The sequence below is a fragment of the Electrona antarctica genome, assembly GCF_951216825.1.
Source record: "Electrona antarctica genome assembly, chromosome: 3".
In the NCBI taxonomy this organism is placed as follows: Eukaryota; Metazoa; Chordata; class Actinopteri; order Myctophiformes; family Myctophidae; genus Electrona; species Electrona antarctica.
The window spans coordinates 54665217-54685443 of record NC_136808.1 but is presented as its reverse complement, the minus strand read 5'-3'; the positions used below and the strand labels follow the sequence as shown (position 1 = coordinate 54685443).

At 44.4% G+C, this 20227-nt stretch overlaps 1 protein-coding gene across 1 annotated transcript; it reads left to right on the top strand.

The window, feature by feature from the left end:
* Positions 1-15595: 15595 nt before the first annotated feature.
* LOC306920584 (low molecular weight phosphotyrosine protein phosphatase-like) lies at positions 15596-16057 on the top strand (the record flags this gene model as incomplete). The annotated part of the gene is made up of 1 exon (XM_079497396.1): positions 15596-16057. The coding sequence occupies one exon, from the start codon at positions 15596-15598 to the stop codon at positions 16055-16057; it is 462 nt and encodes a 153-aa protein (XP_079353522.1).
* Positions 16058-20227: the final 4170 nt, after the last annotated feature.

The following is a 20227-nucleotide window of genomic DNA, read 5'->3' as shown; positions in this document are numbered from 1 at the left end:
GAGGATGGAAGTGGTTAAATGTCTGAAATAAACAAAATGCATTGATTTACACAACGCTGATGGTAGTCAACAAATCTATCTATGATAGATTTAAGTTTAATCTGCAACACAATGAATAGTTGGGTGTCTGATTTATCTCTGGGTCCTTTGGCCTGAAAAACAATACACTGGCTCGTTTTTTTTAAGTTTTTTTTTTTTTCTGGTGTAGAGTTCTGGTGCCATTCAATTAGAATCGTCATCAACTTCAGATATAGATTAACTTTATTGTCACTTCGATGCACGGTTTAGGTATGTACGCTCAGAAGCTCCAATAAAAAAATGACATCTCCAGTCAAAATAAGGGTGTTTATCACAGAGGGTTTCCTTACTGCTGTATCTCCGAGTGAAGGAAAAATCGCTGTTCAAGCAAATCCTAGAAGCCTATAATATGGCATATGGTTATAGCCTACTACTGTATATTATGTTTCACAAGATATAGCACTTGTAGATAATACTGTACTGTATGCAGAAACAATTTCAGAAAAGATTTTCCGGTTGTATGACAACAGCACAGAAAGGCTGCACCTTTTCTTATTGCTAAACAACAGCTCTAAGGTACCGTGCTGTATAGTAATTACATAGTTTAATGTTGAAAATGAGTGACTTTAACAGTTTGAGAGCCGCCATCTGGTGGTCATGTCTGTAGTACTTCAGCGCCTTGATTCACATCAACTGTATATGAGCCCTGCTTCCATGTGTGTCACACGCCTCACAGAGACGAAACCGAAAGCCCATTGTAGTCTATAGCAGCTGGCCATGTTGTTTATCTTTAAAGCCCATTGTAGTCTATAGCAGCTGGCCATGTTGTTTATCTTTAAAGCCCATTGTAGTCTATATAGCAGCTGGCCATGTTGTTTATCTTTAAAGCCCATTGTAGTCTATAGCAGCTGGAGATGTTGTTTATCTTTAAAGCCCATTGTAGTCTATAGCAGCTGGCGATGTTGTTTATCTTTAAAGCCCATTGTAGTCTATAGCAGCTGGCCATGTTGTTTATCTTTAAAGCCCATTGTAGTCTATAGCAGCTGGCGATGTTGTTTATCTTTAAAGCCCATTGTACTCTATAGCAGCTGGCGATGTTGTTTATCTTTAAAGCCCATTGTAGTTTATAGCAGCTGCTATGTTGTTTATCTTTAAAGCCCATTGTAGTCTATAGCAGCTGGCCATGTTGTTTATCTTTAAAGCCCATTGTAGTCTATAGCAGCTGGCGATGTTGTTTATCTTTAAAGCCCATTGTAGTCTATAGCAGCTGGCCATGTTGTTTATCTTTAAAGCCCATTGTAGTCTATAGCAGCTGGCGATGTTGTTTATCTTTAAAGCCCATTGTAGTCTATAGCAGCTGGCGATGTTGTTTATCTTTAAAGCCCATTGTAGTCTATAGCTGCTGGCCATGTTGTTTATCTTTGAAGCCCATTGTAGTCTATAGCAGCTGGCCATGTTGTTTATCTTTAAAGCCCACTGTAGTCTATAGCAGCTGGCGATGTTGTTATCTTTAAAGCCCATTGTAGTCTATAGCAGCTGGAGATGTTGTTTATCTTTAAAGCCCATTGTAGTCTATAGTAGCTGGAGATGTTGTTTATCTTTAAAGCCCATTGTAGTCTATAGCAGCTGGAGATGTTGTTTATCTTTAAAGCCCATTGTAGTCTATAGCAGCTGGCGATGTTGTTTATCTTTAAAGCCCATTGTAGTCTATAGCAGCTGGATATGTTGTTTATCTTTAAAGCCCATTGTAGTCTATAGCAGCTGGCCATGTTGTTTATCTTTAAAGCCCATTGTAGTCTATAGCAGCTGGCCATGTTGTTTATCTTTAAAGCCCATTGTAGTCTATAGCAGCTGGCGATGTTGTTTATCTTTAAAGCCCATTGTAGTCTATAGCAGCTGGCGATGTTGTTTATCTTTAAAGCCCATTGTAGTCTATAGCAGCTGGCGATGTTGTTTATCTTTAAAGCTCATTGTAGTCTATAGCAGCTGGAGATGTTGTTTATCTTTAAAGCCCATTGTAGTCTATAGCAGCTGGCGATGTTGTTTATCTTTAAAGCCCATTGTAGTCTATAGCAGCTGGTGATGTTGTTTATCTTTACAGCCCATTGTAGTCTATAGCAGCTGGCGATGTTGTTTATCTTTAAAGCCCATTGTAGTCTATAGCAGCTGGCCATGTTGTTTATCTTTAAAGCCCATTGTAGTCTATAGCAGCTGGCGATGTTGTTTATCTTTCGCCAGAAGCGGTAATATTTCGGCCATGATGCGATCAAAGATCACTATTCACATCTGAACGCTGGACGGATTTGACAAAAAGAAGGATTTTGGAGTATTTTTCAGAGAAAACAGGCAGGAAAGAAAACATAATGAGTGGATTCCAAATTTCCAATGGGGTGCGCGCGCATTTTGCCTTGTGCCTGGAGGGACACTGAAGGTTGCCTAGCAACCTGGGCGCAGTAGAGGTATGTGTTTGGCTTCTGCCGGTCAATCTTGATATAAAGCGATAGCCCAAGGCGCCGCGGGTTTGGCTATCAAAGGGTAATTATTATAACCTGTGGTGCTGCGGGTTAAGGCGCTGGCTGGCGCCAAGGGTGTTCAAGGTTTCATGACATTCAATTTATTTTTTTTATTTTTTTTAATACTATGAATAAAAGGAAGAAAATTTAAAAACAAATCTTTAAAAAAAATAATGACAAATCATGACAATAAAAACATTTTTTTGGGCCGGAAAAATAATTAGAAAGAAGAAAAACTCTAAAAAAAGAGTTGTACAGTACCTTTTTTAATTGTTTCTAATTATTTGTCCGGCCCAAAATTATTTCTTTATTGTCATGATTTGTCATCATCCGAATTGGCTTTGTCAAAGGTCTTTAAATTAATACTTTAGACTGAAACGTCTATGGGAAAATGAATGGGAAATTATCTTCCGGTGCCCTCGAAGGGCAGCGCTCTATATGTTCTGTGATTGGCTAGTCAGTTGTTAAGCCGACCATGTTGTTTCCGTTGGTTTTGGGTGCGGTATACGTCTCCCCCAAAGAGATGGTTGGAAGCAACCGCAGTAGAATTAGTGCAAGCTATACAGTTGGAGGCCATCGATATTGTCCTTTTCTTTTTGCTGAGGTTTGCGTGATCTGCGCAAAAGGACAGTTAACCCATTTTGGGCGGGAACCCCTTTTGGTGTTTTAAACATTATGTTATAATTTAGCTATTGAAAAATAGCAGATCTACAAGCTCATAGCGCGCCACCGAGTGGCGCGCTATGAGCTTGTAGGTCTGCTATTTTTGAAAAATCGTGAAAATATTTATTTCAGAAAAAGAGGATTTAGAAGGATTTAAGGTCAGGCCTAAATGGGTCAAATGATAAGGGACAATATCGGTGGCACCCAACTGTATATTGCTATTACAGTTCCTACAGCTTTAGATGAAAACAAACCTTCCTAGTGAATGATGAGTCATACTGTACAGTAAGTGAAGTCGACATTAAGCGGGACAGAGGAGTCATGACGGAAGTGATCATGTTGCACGTTGCTCACTGCCTCCATCTGTGTCAGTTCTGTAGCCTACACACACACACACACACGCACGCAAGCACGCACGCACGCACGCGTCACACACACACACACACACACACACACACACACACACACACACACACACACACACACACACACACACACACACGCTTTTCCCCGATTTTTCCCCGATTTTGTAGGCCTCAAGATCAGGTAGATTATAGTTATAGTCACCATGTACACAGTTTTTCAATGTACAAATATTTATTAATATATATATTTTTTTTATTTTTTTTACATAATAGGTAGTTAAACAACTAGTCGACTAGTCGACTAGTAAACTAGGCAACTAGTCAACTAGTAAAAATGACTAGAAGTGAATGCCCTAATCACACGCACACACGCGCACACACACACACACAGGACCGTTCCTCTCTATCTCTATCTCAGAGGTTCTCAAATGTAAATACTTAAATACTTGTAAATACCTTAATGTTAACGAAGTCCACACCCACAACACCAGAGGGAGTGCAACAAACCATGTGCAACCCAGATTCGGCACAAACAAGGGACTAAATTATTTTCGCTCCTATGCCACCCAAATGTGGAACGCCCTACCAACAGTCATTAAGACATGCAAATCCCTTGACTCCTTCAAAACCGCTCTCAAAGGGCACCTACGGACGGCTGCAATTCGAAACTGGCCCCCGTAAAATCTGAATCCTCCCCCCCACCCCTTTTCCCCCTCACTGTATATGTTTCTTTTCCCTTTTTACCTCCTTTATGATTAATTAATGTTCTGTTCTTTGGCTATAGAAGTGTCTATTTGTACGTCTCTAAATGTTTTGATGAATTGAACAAGGTGGACCCTCTTGTAAACAAGTGTAATGCTTTATTGGGTCGTCCACTCACAGTTAACAGTCTTTGTATTGAGTTGTGCTTGAAATTGTAATTCTGCAAACTGTTAATAAATATTTCAATCAATCAATGTTTTCATGTCAAGGACCCCAAATGTATATGGATTGGGCATTTTCTTTTCTTTTTACATATGGTTAATGTACGGTTAAAGTGTTTAAACTGATTGGCATGATATATGAAATAATTTTGCTCCATGGGGACACCCTGAAACCTTCTCAAGGACCGTCAGGGGGGTCCCTGGACCCCACTTTGAGAACCACTAAGTCCCAGCAAGCACGGTATTTTTCAATAGCTAAAGCATAACATAATGCTAACACCAAAAGGGGTTCCCGCCCAAAATGGGTTAAAGTCATATCATAACTCAGAACAAGCCATATTATTTCAAACGGTGAAGACGTCCTGGAAATGACGTAAAGATCACCCCCCTATGGGCTGTGATCTGGCCTATAGTCCTGAACGTCACTAGAGGACGTCATCATAGCGTCATGGCTTGGTAGGGTCTTTTACTCATGCTGTTAGTGGCGGTTGCTCAAGCTGTCTTCGTCTGCTCGCCGTCTTTGAAAACACGCTGTGGCGTGACCAGCCTATACACACACCGGCCAAGATTGCACATGCTGCACTGTAAGTAGGGGGGGGCACATACGTAAATGCTGACATCCTGGGCTCAGCCCCAGATCTCACATGATCCTATGGAATCACCCATATGTAAACACATATACGTAGACACACGTAGGCTATATACGCATGGGGTGGAAGCATGCAGTGATCAGATCTTTTCAGTTATTTTTTAAAGTAGTAATGTAGAAATAGTCTGTTACAAGTAAAAGTATACCTGCAGTAACACAGTCAAAATAGTAAATAATCATTATAAAACGGGGCTTAAGTAATGCATGTGTTGTACTGCAACCTATAAGTACAGCAACTATAGCTAAAGTTTTAAAATAATTGTGTTGGATATAGCCATATATATATATATATATATATATATATATATATATATATATATATATATATATATATCCCCTGAGATGTAATGGAGTAGAGTAAAAGTAAAACTTTGGACTGAAGTAAGTACAGACTGCACACACCACCTGTCCGTGGCAACATCTTTTCAGCAACATAGAACCGAGAAACGGGGCTTCAAATAGACCTACATATTTGAAGATATTATGCATGAAACCTTTGTTGTTTGATCGGTTATTATTACTAGCGTATAGGATAAACAGGGAAGTAAATGAATAAATAGTCTAGGAACCATGTTGTTATCTGGAACCAAATTTCGGTATACCCATCCCTATAAGTACAGTACTCGAATAAATGTACTGTCCACCCCTGGCTCCCTGCCATGCGATGGAGCATACACACACACGCACATTGAGACGAGCTCCCCCATGCCATGCGATGGAGCACACACACGCACATTGAGACCAGCTCCCCCATGCCATGCGATGGAGCACACACACGCACATTGAGACGAGCTCCCCCATGCCATGCGATGGAGCACACACACGCACATTGAGACGAGCTCCCCCATGCCATGCGATGGAGCATACACACGCACGTTGAGACGAGCCAGCGTGGCAGCGACACCCGAGTAATGGGAATAATGACCCACGTCAACGCGAGAGGGGACAGATGGTGTGGAGAGGACGTAGACGTACTGTATGTAGACGGAGCAGGGTGCCCCAGCCCCCCCCCCCCCCCCCCCCCAGGATGTACTGTATGTAGATGGAGCAGGGTGCCCCAGCCCCACATTCAGTGGTGCCCCAGCCCCACATTCAGTGGTGCCCCAGCCCCACATTCAGATGGTGCCCCAGCCCCACATTCAGATGGTGTGGAGAGGACGTACTGTGTAGATGGAGCAGGGTGCCCCAGCCCCACATTCAGTGGTGCCCCAGCCCCACATTCAGATGGTGTGGAGAGGACGTACTGTGTAGATGGAGCAGGGTGCCCCAGCCCCACAGGGTGCCCCAGCCCCACATTCAGCATGCAGCCCATGCAGTGACACAATTGTGTCGTGTGTCATGTGTGCGTGTGTGTGTGTGTGTGTGTGTGTGTGTGTGTGTGTGGGACTGCTTAAATCAATTAATTAATCAAAGCATTATTTCATTAATAAAGCAGAAGGTGTCTGCAGATTACATCTGCATGCATGGGGATATTTAAACACACACACACACACGCACGCACGCACGCACACACACACACAGAGTGACACGACTGTCACCACTGCCTCTTGCGTGACATCATTAGTGGGCGCCCGTCACCTTCCCGTTGAAAGTCATGAGTCATAAGTGACGTTGACATTAAGAGGGACGGAGCAGTCATGGGGGTGTCTGGAGGGGAGGGGCATGACTAACCTCATCACGTTGCTCGTCTGTGTCTGTTCTGTTCACGCACGTGCGCGTGCACACACACACACACACACACACACACACACACACACACACATAGTTGTGTATATATACTCACTGTCAGGTGGAAACCTCATATATGTCCAAAACTGTTACTTTTCAGGATTCAAATTCCAAAATAGCAAAAGTAGCAGATCTGCTACTTTTGATCCTTTTCTGTGACACTGTAGTATGATCAAGTAGGGCGTTAATTTACAAAAAAAAACCACGAAAAGTCCGAATGGAGATAAAGAGGTTTCTCCCCGACAGCAACAGTAAACGCCAAGGTCAGACGTACAGTTGGAGGCCATCGATATTGTCCTTTTCTTTTTGCTGAGGTTTGCGTGATCTGCGCAAAAGGACAGTTAACCCATTTTGGGCGGGAACCCCTTTTGGTGTTTTAAACATTATGTTATAATTTAGCTATTGAAAAATAGCAGATCTACAAGCTCCGAGTGGCGCGCTACGAGCTTGTAGGTCTGCTATTTTTGAAAAATCGTGAAAATATTTATTTCAGAAAACTGGAGGATTTAGAAGGATTTTTTCAAATTTTGAGGTCAGGCCTAAATGGGTCAAATGATAAGGGACAATATCGGTGGCACCCAACTGTACTGTAAAGCTCTCGCCTGATGAAGTGGTGGAAAGTAACAACCATATTAAGTACATTTACTCAAGTTTTAGTCATAGTCTTTTGAATAATTTTCAATATAATTTTCAAAAAATTGTAGTCACATTTTAGTCACCTGGAATGTTTTGCTGTTAGTCTAGTTTTAGTTGACTTTTATATCATAAGATTAGTAGACTAAATCTACAGATGATTTAGTCGACTAAAATGTATTTTGTCCGGCCTTGATGCCGTCGTAATGGCTGATTTTTATCACTTGCTGAAAATAGCTACTTGCTGAAAATAGCTATTTTCAGCATGCAACCAAGTGTCTGATCTACTTATACTGATCTCTTGTCCACTAGTCCTTTCCTAACATTTTAGTCTAGTTTTTATTTTTCATTTAGCTTCCATTTAATTTTCCTCTGTGAAAAAAAAGGTACAGTAGTCGACGAACATTTTTCGTCATAGTATAGTCGACGAAATCAACACTGGATGAGCGAGATGCAGTGCTTTGTGTGGCTATAAATAAATACTCCATATTAGCGTTCAGCTTATAGACAAACAAGATGCCATGAAAAGTCATCAGTGGATGCCATCAGGACAGGATTAGCATCGTGTGGCGGTCAGTGGAGTCCTGTCATCGTGTGGCGGTCAGTGGAGTCCTGTCACCGTGTGGCGGTCAGTGGAGTCCTGTCATTGTGTGGCGGTCAGTGGAGTCCTGTCATTGTGTGGCGGTCAGTGGAGTCCTGTCATCGTGTGGCGGTCAGTGGAGTCCTGTCATCGTGTGGCGGTCAGTGGAGTCCTGTCATTGTGTGGCGGTCAGTGGAGTCCTGTCATCGTGTGGCGGTCAGTGGAGTCCTGTCTGTGGATGGATGTCACCTTACTGCGGATGTGTGGCTGTGGAGTGAAAGAGTAAAGGGCCACTTCACCCCTTTTGCAACCAGATCATATTTTAATGATGTTTGGGAGACAAGAAACACTTTCCTGGGGGTTTGTATGTGGGTAATATGTGTTTTTAGATCATTCAGTATTTCAAAGTGTCCATGGGCTCCTAGATCATAGACATATAAAGGTAGGCTCTGGAACGTATGTGTTCAAGGGAGGGCAAAACATTCCCGAGATTCCATGCGAAGCACCGCAGAAGCATTTCCACTCGCCGCATCCCTCCCTGCACCAGCATATAGTCTCCATTATGGTAACCTCCATGAGCTTGTGACATCACAAGGGGCAGCGGCAGCCTAAAGGTTGGAGGAGCGTACTCCCGATTCCCCGTCAGGAAAATAAATCTGGGTCAACGGCACCATGTACTTACCCCTCCCCCAACCCTGCTGAAGTGCCCTTAAGCAAGGCACTGCACCCTCAACTGCTCCAGTGGAACTGCTCAGTGGCTAACAGTATAAGACTGTGGTTGCACTCGTCAGCTTGCAGGTTTTAATGTGTATGTCTGTCTGTCTACTTAACTACACTGGGTAAAAAAAGAGCTGTGTTAGAGCAGGGGTTCTCAACGTTTTTGGCCGGGGACCCCCGGAAATGCTTTGGCAATGTCTCGGGACCCCCGCCCCGCCCGCTCCCGACCCCCAATATAAATTGACTGCTACAATAACCTTAAACCATTTTGGGCGGGAACCCCTTTTGGTGTTTTAAGCATTGTTATAATTTAGCTATTGAAAAATAGCAGATCTACAAGCTCATAGCCGCTACGAGCTTGTAGGTCTGCTATTTTAGAAAAATCGTGAAAATAATTTGGGGACCCCCTAAAATATTTTGGCGACCCCCCGAGGGGTCGCGACCCACGGGTTGAGAACCCCTGTGTTAGAGTGTGAGATCGGCAGTGCCGGAATAGTTACGTTAGAGATGTCCACCGTCATGGTGGAAGCCTTGTATGTCCACTGTTACTTTATGTTAGAGATGTCCACCGTCATGGTGGAAGCCTTGTATGTCCACTGTTACTTTATGTTAGAGATGTCCACCGTCATGGTGGAAGCCTTGTATGTCCACTGTTACTTTATGTTAGAGATGTCCACCGTCATGGTGGAAGCCTTGTATGTCCACTGTTACTTTATGTTAGAGATGTCCACCGTCATGGTGGAAGCCTTGTATGTCCACTGTCATGGTGGAAGCCTTGTATGTCCATGACTGTTACTTTTCACAAAATAGAAATACAAATGTGACCAGATTTGACTGAGAGCCTGCCATCGCGCAAACTCCAGCAGAAAATCGACATGTCAATATGAAATAAATGCTTAAACATGTAGCTAGGTGCAATGTTAGAGACCACAGAAGTGAACCTTTCAAGTATGAAATAGGGCATTTCTTTAAAAAAAAAAACAGACAAAAAACACATGGACATACAACAGTATCGTCTCTGTCGGGCGGAAAGCTCATAGGTCCAAAATTGTTAATTTTCGGGATTCAAATTAAAAAATAGCAGATTGACAAGGCTCATTTCATTTATATATATATAGAAAGAAGAAAAACAACACAGAAAGTGTTGTAACCTGCCGTTTTTTTCTACTTTCTAATTATTTATTCGGCCCAAAAAATTGTGTTTGTTGTCATGATTTGTCACGACAAGAGTTGGCTTTGTCCGCGGCGTAAACGTCTTTAAGTAAATACTTTTTGAAATGTCTATGAGGAAAATGAACGGAGAATAATGTCCTGGGCCCTGGTGGTAGGGGGCGGGACTGCGACGCTCTATTGGCATGTACTGCCTCTCTCTCTCTGCCTTTATCTGCCTCGCTCTCTCTGCCACTCTCTTCCTATCTCTCTGCCCCCTTTCCTCTGTCAAGGCTGCAGCAGACTGATTCATTCCTGGTCACTCAGTTATCTTTACAGCTAGTCCTCAGATTTCCCTCACTCCCCTCTGCTGTCATCAGATCCCAATGAGAGAGAGAGAGAGACGGAGAGAGAGAGACGGGGAGAGAGAGAGAGAGAGAGAGAGAGAGAGAGAGAGAGAGAGAGAGAGAGAGAGAGAGAGAGAGAGAAAAGGATCCCTGGCTAATAAGACGTATATGCCGTAATTAATACATTATACTTGCCCTCTATAACTAAAATTAAAAATTAAAAACACCTTCAATATTTTATATATAGCTTAGAAATAGTTAATATTTCAATCAATAGGGAATACTCCTGCCATTTGCCCAAGCGTGATCCAGTCTGTGCTAATAAAATGTGTTAACCCATTTTGGTGTTTTAAACATTATGTTGTAATTTAGCTATTGAAAAATAGGCGCTACGAGCTAGTATAGGTCTGCTATTTTTGAAAAATTGTGAAAATATTTATTTCAGAAAACTGAAGGATTTAGAAGATCTTTTTTAAATTTCGAGGTAAGGCCTAAATGTGTTAAAGGTCGACTACAACATGAAATTCAACAATTCTACGTTTACCTTTTTTTTGTCTTCTATCCCCACAAATTAGCCTATACCCAATTTTGAACAATGAGGCTTTCTCGTCTATGTGGGTTTTTTGAACATTGGTCTCGGAACAAGCCGACTGATTTTGGTGCTACTTGTGATGTCATCGTTAGGTTTAGGGTGTATCTCGTTACTTTATATAATCCCTCCCCATCTTCAGTTAGAAATGTGCATTTTGTGTGTGTGTGTGTGTGTGTGTGTGTGTGTGTGTGTGTGTGTGTGTGTGTGTGTGTGTGTGTGTGTGTGTGTGTGTGTGTGTGTGTGTGTGTGTGTGTGTGTGTGTTTCAATATAATGAGTAAAAGATGTGGGAGGGGAGTAGCTGGGATGAGGGTGTGGCGGAGAACATATAATTTGCATACACAGCAAGACATAAATGACATGGACTGGTTATATGAGATTTGTGATTTAGGCTCAAACCATTAGAAATATTATTATTATTATTATTATTATTATTATTATTTGTTTTTTTACTTTCCCTTTATCTTGCATCTATAGGCACTACTTTTTACTTTTTGTGGCAGCGGTGGCCGAACGGTTTGCGGAGCGGTCTTGATACCGGAAGGTCGCCAGTTTGAATCCCCGGACCGACACGTTAAAATTACCACCGCTGAAGTGCCCTTGAGCAAGGCATTGAACCCCAACCATGAAATGTTCTATGAGCAGGGCGTGGCTGTAAACAAGCATCTCGAGCTTAGTCCACTTACCCTGGGTAAACAAAGAACTTTGCTTTTGCTTTTGCGTGACACTCTTGTACGGTGAAGTACATAATAATATACGAAAAAAAATAAAAATAAAACATGGATACACATGCATGGAGATACTGTAGGAGCTTTTCTCCTGGACAGCAACCATAGAATACGTGCATCCATCATCCGCTTTGTGTTGTGCTGCTGCTGTAGCTCATTAGGAATGAAAGCACCACACACTGCCTGGACTTAATTCCCCGTTCCTCAACCTATACCTGCAACAATTACCACTGTGTGTGTGTGCGTGCGTGCGTGCGTGCGTGTCTGTCTGTGTGTAGGAGGCAATTCTCTGTCCTTTTTCTTTCTCGTAACTCTATATGGCTGCCATTCTCCCTTTAAATGGACGGTACACATAAACAGCGGGCCCCATTGTGCGTCACCGCATTTGTGTCAACAGCGCGTGTGAAGGATGGTGTATTGTTCCATGTAGAGCGTTTTCAGCCTTTTCAATAAAGTCGCTATATCTGTGGGAGGAGGTTGACGCGTGTGTGTGTGTGTGTGTGTGTGTGCGTGTGCGTGCGTGCGTGCGTGCGTGCGTGCGTGCGTGCGTGCGTGCGTGCGTGCGTGCGTGTCTGTCTGTGTGCGTGTGGAGGTGGACAAACGCTTCATCAAGCCATAATGCATACATTTGTGTCCAATTGTCATCCTGTCTGCCGAATACCTCCCCCGAATCCAAACCTGTACTGTACTGTACTGTACTGTACTGTACTGTACTGTACTGTACTGTACTGTACTGTCTGATTGCTACAGTAAGCTCCTTCTGGCTCAGGTTATGCAGTAGAACAATTGCAGGTTACACATCGACTGACACAAGCTCTTGGCTCCTCTTCTTCTCATACCATTCTAAGGTTAAAGTTAAAGTCTTACTATTTGTCACATACATTGCTGTATGCGAGATTTGTTCTCCGCATTTGGCCCATCTCTTGGAGCGCTGAGCTGCAGCCGAGCTGCAGCTCAGGAATCATTATAGTTGATCTAACCCCACAATCCAACCCTTGATGCCGAGTGCCAAGCAAGGAGGCATTTGTCACGGTATGACAAATGCTTTCTGTGTTTTCTAGTGTTCCTTTTGTTCTTAGTTTTAGTTGGTGTTTTACTTTTCTGTTGTGCTCCTGTGACTTTGAAGTACTGTGTGCTATTGGTTTCCTAGTTCCAGTTTGAGTTTTGCTTTACCCTTGTGTGCTTTTATTTTGTAGTATTGCTCCTAGTGTTTCCTGTCTGACTTTTTACTGTTTGCCTCCCTTGTCTAACCTATACTGTGATTAGCCTAGTGTTTCCACCTTGTCCTGTTCCCTGTATCCCAGGCTATCCCAGTGTTGATTATTAGTTATGTTCACCTGCTTGTTATCCCTGTTATCCACGTTTTTCTGGGGCTGGGGCTCCTTGTGTGTGTGTGCTTTGCGTCCTTCAGGCCGTGTTGCCATGTCTGCTTATTATAAGCAACCTTTAACTTGTTTTTTCTGTAAAGTCACTTGCAAATAAATTATTGGTAGTAGCTGGTTGATGTTTTTTTGGGCTTGATTCTAAAGTGTATAGTAGTTGCTTATTTGGGCTTGCTTCCACATTCCTTCACATCAAGGAACCCCCGATTAATATGTAATTGTCCACAGACATCCATCTGAACATATTTTGTGCCTTTTTTATTAAAATGTTTTAAAAATATTCAAAATATTTCGATTTATTCTGTAATGTGGGTTTGAGGTAGGTACCGTAGGTTGTCGGTTTAATGGACCATATAGTATGTCGGAACTAAAGCCTAAAACTAAATCAAAGAAACAATGACACAGCAGTTTCAACCTGACGTCCCTTTTCGGCAAGTCAATATAGACAAAAATAAGTCTTGTTTATTTACTTTGTGAAAATAGCACATATACAAGTGTGCAGTAGCCTAAGCGTGCGACGTGTCACAAATGCAATGTACTGAGAGCTTCTGGATCAGCTATTTTTGACTTAAAAGGATCCCTGGCTAATAAGATTTATATTCCTTAAAACATTATACTTGCCAGTTGCCCTCTATAACTAAGATTAGAAATATTGTATTTATCCGCTGTTGCAAGTTGATGATGTCATATATGATTATGTCCATGCGTGGTCCTGCCCTATGGAAGTTATGGACTGAATGTGCTAACTGCTAATAATAATAATAATAACTAGAAAAAGTGCCCTTCCGGGCACAGGTCTCCACCAGGAGGATAGGAGTGTGTGTGATGTTTGGCAAGGATGTTTAGGAGGATGTTTTGTTTTGTTTTTGATGATTTGAGGCATTTTTTTCCAAAAATGTGTTTTGCAAAAATCAACCTGTTGGTGGCGCTATAACAGGCCAATGTGAAAAGGGTGGGATATATTCCTCAGCCTAGTAAGAAAAAGTGTGAAAGATTTCACGTAAATTGCATGCTGCGTTCATGATTTGAGGCTATTGTTCAAAACGGGGCAATCTTGCAAACTGTGAAAGCCAATTATAGCCAATTAGGATGGAATATGAAATATCGGACAGATCCAACTTGAGCACATGACCATAGAGATACTGTGTAACGATTTGTGAGATTTTTGGACAGAATCTGGAGGAGTAATATCAAAAAATGTGTTTTACAAAAGTCGGCCTCCTGGTGGCGCTATAAAAGGCAGATGCGGAAAATGCAGGTCAAAGGTTTGTCCTTGGCCTCTAGGGAGTGTGCATGCAACGTTTCACGCAGATCGGTGCAGTTGTAGGTCAAAAATGTGAAAAGCTGCCTCATGGTGGCGCTATAACTGGCCGTTCTGGAAAATGTGGGGCAGAGGTTCATCGTTGGCATCCAGGGAGTGTGTGTGCAAAGTTTGGCATCGGCCGGGTTAACGGTGCCGGAGATTAGCTGTACACAGACGGACGGAAGGACACACACACACACGGACGGACGGACACACACACGGACGGAGTGCAAAACATACTCTCTCCCCATGCCTTCGGCCTGGTGGAGACAATAATAATAATAATAATAACTAGAAATGCACTTTGTCGAGGTGCCAACTCGTGCCTTGCACACAAGTATAGGCCTTCTTGTGCGCAAGCAGAGCGCGCAAGTACTGCTACAAATACAAATACAACAATACAACTGTCTTGAGAAAGTTTGGTTGGAATATCGACAGACGGACGTTATTCCCTGAGAGACATAACTAGCTTTTTTTCTCCTTTTTCCCCCCAAAGCTTAAGAGAGTAGAGGATCGGTGCTAGAAAATGAGGTATCATCACTTGCCAACCTTTTGCCAACATTGTCACACTGTCTGAGCTCAGAATATCCCAGAAATCATTGCATGTGAATAGGTGAAACACTCAGGGTGAGACAATTGCTTGTGTGTGTGTGTGTGTGTGTGTGTGTGTGTGTGTGTGTGTGTGTGTGTGTGTGTGTGTGTGTGTGTGTGTGTGTGTGTGTGTGTGTGTGTGTGTGTGTGTGGAGAGAGGCAGACGTCTCACTGGCTGCAGAACGAAGTGACAATGGGGAGAGGGAGAGTGTTGTTCCATTATGTTTCTCCTATACTGAACATCACACACAGTGGTGGAAGAAGTACTCACATCCTGGACACAAGTAGAAATATCAATGTGTAAAAAATACTTTTACAAGTGAAAGTACTGCATTCAAATGTTACTTAAGTATAAAAGTACAAGCATCAAAATGTACTTAAAGTAGCTAAAGTAAAATAACATGCATTGTTGATTGTTGAGAGTACCTACCCTATAGGGACATAGCGTCACAGCGTCCCCAGCGGTATCGAACCCAGTGCCTTCTAAGCTGTGAGGCGATATTGTTTTATACTGTATATAGGGTTAGTGTATTTTTATTTGCTCTTAATTTGACATGAATTCCAATCAGGCTTGGCCACATTTGTCATAATTATGTCACAGATACGCCATAGATGACTGACGTGACATCACAGGCCGGCCTCATAAAGCTCCGAGACCCTGGAGGGGTGCCAACGTTGGGCTTTATTGTCAATGTGAAATGGAAGCCGGCGATAATATGTCAGTCTTGTTTGTGTGTCTGGGGAATACTTGCAGATCCCCCATAGCAGAAGCGGTCTTCAGAAAGATGGCAACTGATGCTGGTGTTGAGGATAAGTGGAGGATTGACAGTGCTGCCACCTCAGACTTTCACACGGGCAACGAACCAGACCCGCGTGCCATAGCCTGCATGAACAGCCACAGCGTGCCCATAAAGCACATGGCTAGGCAGGTGACTGAAGAGGACCTCGTCAGCTTTGACCATGTCCTGTGCATGGACGACAATAATCTAAGCTACCTGGAAAAGAAGGCTAAGTCTGTGACAGACTGCAGAGCAAAGGTTGAGCTCCTGGGATCGTATGACCCCGAGAAGCAGGTGATCATCCCTGACCCATACAGGGGAAACGAGGAAGACTACGAAAGGGTGTACAAACAGTGCATGAGATGCTGCAAAGGATTTTTGGAGAGCAATAACTTATAATAATATCTAAGTACCCACACTTGCTTTACATAAAGAATAAAATCACACCCGTGTGAACTGAGGGGCGATATTATCAAACACCATCATGACGTAAAATAGACACTATGCATATTTGCACAGACACTGACGTAAAGTTTGTGGACGATAACTAAAATCTAAATGTAGGAGGGGCTAGTGCCCCTCAAAGCCATGGTGTAACCTCAGATGATCTATTAGTAATAATAGATCTAATTTTAATCACATGCTTCTTCCATCTGATTTTACTTCAGACATGCTAGTGTTTTAAACAATTGACATTACTTCTTGGCTTTCATCAGTGGCTCCAGAGGTAGAGCGGGTCGTCCAATCATCCATGGGTCGGCGGTTCAAATCCCGGCTCCTCCTGTCTACATGTCGAAGCGTCCTTGGGCAAGACACTGAACCCCAAATTGCTCCCGATGTGCTGGTTGGTACCTTGCATGGCTTCCGCTGCAATCGGTGTATGAATGTGTGTGTGAATGGGTGAATGTAATGCACAATCTATGTAAAGCGCCTTGGATAATGCACCATTTACCATTTATTTGATGTGGTAACCCATTGGGTGGTCTTTTCAGAGTGACAAAACCTGTCGCCGTGTCATCTTTCGGTCTCTTTTGTAAGCACTTTTATCAGATGTGGCAAATGCTGCTGATATCTTTTTTGTACGGTGGAAGTCAGAGAGAAACACATTTGCCCACAAGGCACCAAATGGCTGCCACCTCTACCTTGCTAACTTCGCCTCCTCACAATCTCTATAGTTCCTCTATTTTTAGACACCCTTCCCATCCAGCCACCCACCCAGCCACCCACACGCACGCACGCACGCACACACACACACACACACCCACGTTTGTATTACCATTCCTGTGAGGACATCAAGATTTTAGGACAGCATTGAAAATGGCCGGAAAATAGCTGATCTACATTTAATTAACCATAAAACTAACCTGGGCCAGGAAAATGGTCCTCCATTTATCACACTCTACAATACTTGTGACTGTCACAGGTATAGTACACAGATGCACGCACGCACGCACGCACGCACACACACACACACACGCACGCACGCACGCACGCACACAGACACACCCCATCAGAATATTGCAGATTCATCTCAGGAGGAGAGTTGGTAAACCAGAATCTTATGTAATCGCGGGGATCTCATTCAAACACTCAATCACTGGTGTGACAGATGTCAACACGCCTTGTCATAATGTGTGTGGATAACTTCTTCTCGGCTGCAGTCTGCAGCGTCACTACTAACAATAGACATGTGCAATCAATCCCCGGTCCATTCCTCGCCAGACCTTGAGGAGACAGAGAAGGCCTGTGTCGACCTTGCCTGTCATCTTTTGAATGTTGTTGTCCTGGTCCGAACTTGGCCCAGGCAAAGGAAGTGCTAAAAGGATTAGTAAATGCTGTAGTTTTATGTCCCTAGAGGTAGGCGACACCTCTTGGGGACAGGTACGGGGGTAGGTGTCCATGGAAGTGGATGGCACTTCTTGGGGACAGGTAAGGGGGTAGATGTCCATGGAAGTGGATGGCACTTCTTGGGGACAGGTACAGGGGTGGTAGATGTCCATGGAAATGGATGGCACTTCTTGGGGACAGGTACGGGTGGTAGATGTCCATGGAAATGGATGGTACTTCTTGGGGACAGGTACGGGGGTAGATGTCCATGGAAGTGGATGGTACTTCTTGGGGACAGGTACGGGGGTAGATGTCCATGGAAGTAGATGATACTTCTTGGGGACAGGTACGGGGGTAGATGTCCATGGAAATGGATGGCACTTCTTGGGGACAGGTACGGGGGTAGATGTCCATGGAAGTAGATGGAACTTCTTGGGGACAGGTACAGGGGTGGTAGATGTCCATGGAAATGGATGACACTTCTTGGGGACAGGTACGGGTGGTAGATGTCCATGGAAGTGGATGGTACTTCTTGGGGACAGGTACGGGGGTAGATGTCCATGGAAGTAGATGGAACTTCTTGGGGACAGGTACAGGGGTAGATGTCCATGGAAGTGGATGGTACTTCTTGGGGACAGGTACAGGGGTGGTAGATGTCCATGGAAATGGATGACACTTCTTGGGGACAGGTACGGGTGGTAGATGTCCATGGAAGTGGATGGCCCTTCTTGGGGACAGGTACAGGGGTGGTAGATGTCCATGGAAATGGATGACACTTCTTGGGGACAGGTACGGGGGTAGATGTCCATGGAAGTGGATGGTACTTCTTGGGGACAGGTACGGGGGTAGATGTCCATGGAAGTAGATGGAACTTCTTGGGGACAGGTACGGGTGGTAGATGTCCATGGAAGTGGATGGTACTTCTTGGGGACAGGTACAGGGGTGGTAGATGTCCATGGAAGTGGATGGTACTTCTTGGGGACAGGTACGGGGGTAGATGTCCATGGAAGTAGATGGAACTTCTTGGGGACAGGTACGGGTGGTAGATGTCCATGGAAGTGGATGGTACTTCTTGGGGACAGGTACAGGGGTGGTAGATGTCCATGGAAATGGATGACACTTCTTGGGGACAGGTACGGGTGGTAGATGTCCATGGAAGTGGATGGCCCTTCTTGGGGACAGGTACAGGGGTGGTAGATGTCCATGGAAATGGATGACACTTCTTGGGGACAGGTACGGGTGGTAGATGTCCATGGAAGTGGATGGCACTTCTTGGGGACAGGTACGGGGGTAGATGTCCATGGAAGTGGATGGCCCTTCTTGGGGACAGGTACGGGTGGTAGATGTCCATGGAAATGGATGACACTTCTTGGGGACAGGTACGGGTGGTAGATGTCCATGGAAGTGGATGGCCCTTCTTGGGGACAGGTACGGGTGGTAGATGTCCATGGAAATGGATGGCCCTTCTTGGGGACAGGTACGGGTGGTAGATGTCCATGGAAATGGATGGTACTTCTTGGGGACAGGTACGGGGGTAGATGTCCATGGAAGTGGATGGCCCTTCTTGGGGACAGGTACGGGGGTAGATGTCCATGGAAATGGATGGCACTTCTTGGGGACAGGTACAGGGGTGGTAGATGTCCATGGAAGTGGATGGTACTTCTTGGGGACAGGTACAGGGGTGGTAGATGTCCATGGAAGTGGATGGTACTTCTTGGGGACAGGTACGGGGGTAGATGTCCATGGAAGTAGATGGAACTTCTTGGGGACAGGTACGGGTGGTAGATGTCCATGGAAGTGGATGGTACTTCTTGGGGACAGGTACAGGGGTGGTAGATGTCCATGGAAATGGATGACACTTCTTGGGGACAGGTACGGGTGGTAGATGTCCATGGAAGTGGATGGCCCTTCTTGGGGACAGGTACAGGGGTGGTAGATGTCCATGGAAATGGATGACACTTCTTGGGGACAGGTACGGGGGTAGATGTCCATGGAAGTGGATGGCCCTTCTTGGGGACAGGTACAGGGGTGGTAGATGTCCATGGAAATGGATGACACTTCTTGGGGACAGGTACGGGGGTAGATGTCCATGGAAGTGGATGGCCCTTCTTGGGGACAGGTACAGGGGTGGTAGATGTCCATGGAAGTGGATGGCACTTCTTGGGGACAGGTACGGGGGTAGATGTCCATGGAAGTGGATGGCCCTTCTTGGGGACAGGTACAGGGGTGGTAGATGTCCATGGAAGTGGATGGTACTTCTTGGGGACAGGTACAGGGGTGGTAGATGTCCATGGAAATGGATGGCACTTCTTGGGGACAGGTACGGGGGTAGATGTCCATGGAAGTGGATGGTACTTCTTGGGGACAGGTACAGGGGGTGGTAGATGTCCATGGAAGTGGATGGCACTTCTTGGGGACAGGTACAGGGGGGGGTAGATGGCCATGGAAGTGGATGGCCCTTCTTGGGGACAGGTACGGGGGTAGATGTCCATGGAAGTGGATGGCACTTCTTGGGGACAGGTACGGGGGTAGATGTCCATGGAAGTGGATGGTACTTCTTGGGGACAGGTACGGGGGTAGATGTCCATGGAAGTGGATGGCACTTCTTGGGGACAGGTACGATACGGGGGTAGATGTTGAGGGTAGATAGATAGCCTATTATTAGCATGATTTTAACACACTTAACCACTTCAAACCTAATGTATATTGTTGCTGTCGGGCAGAAACCTATATATTTGCATT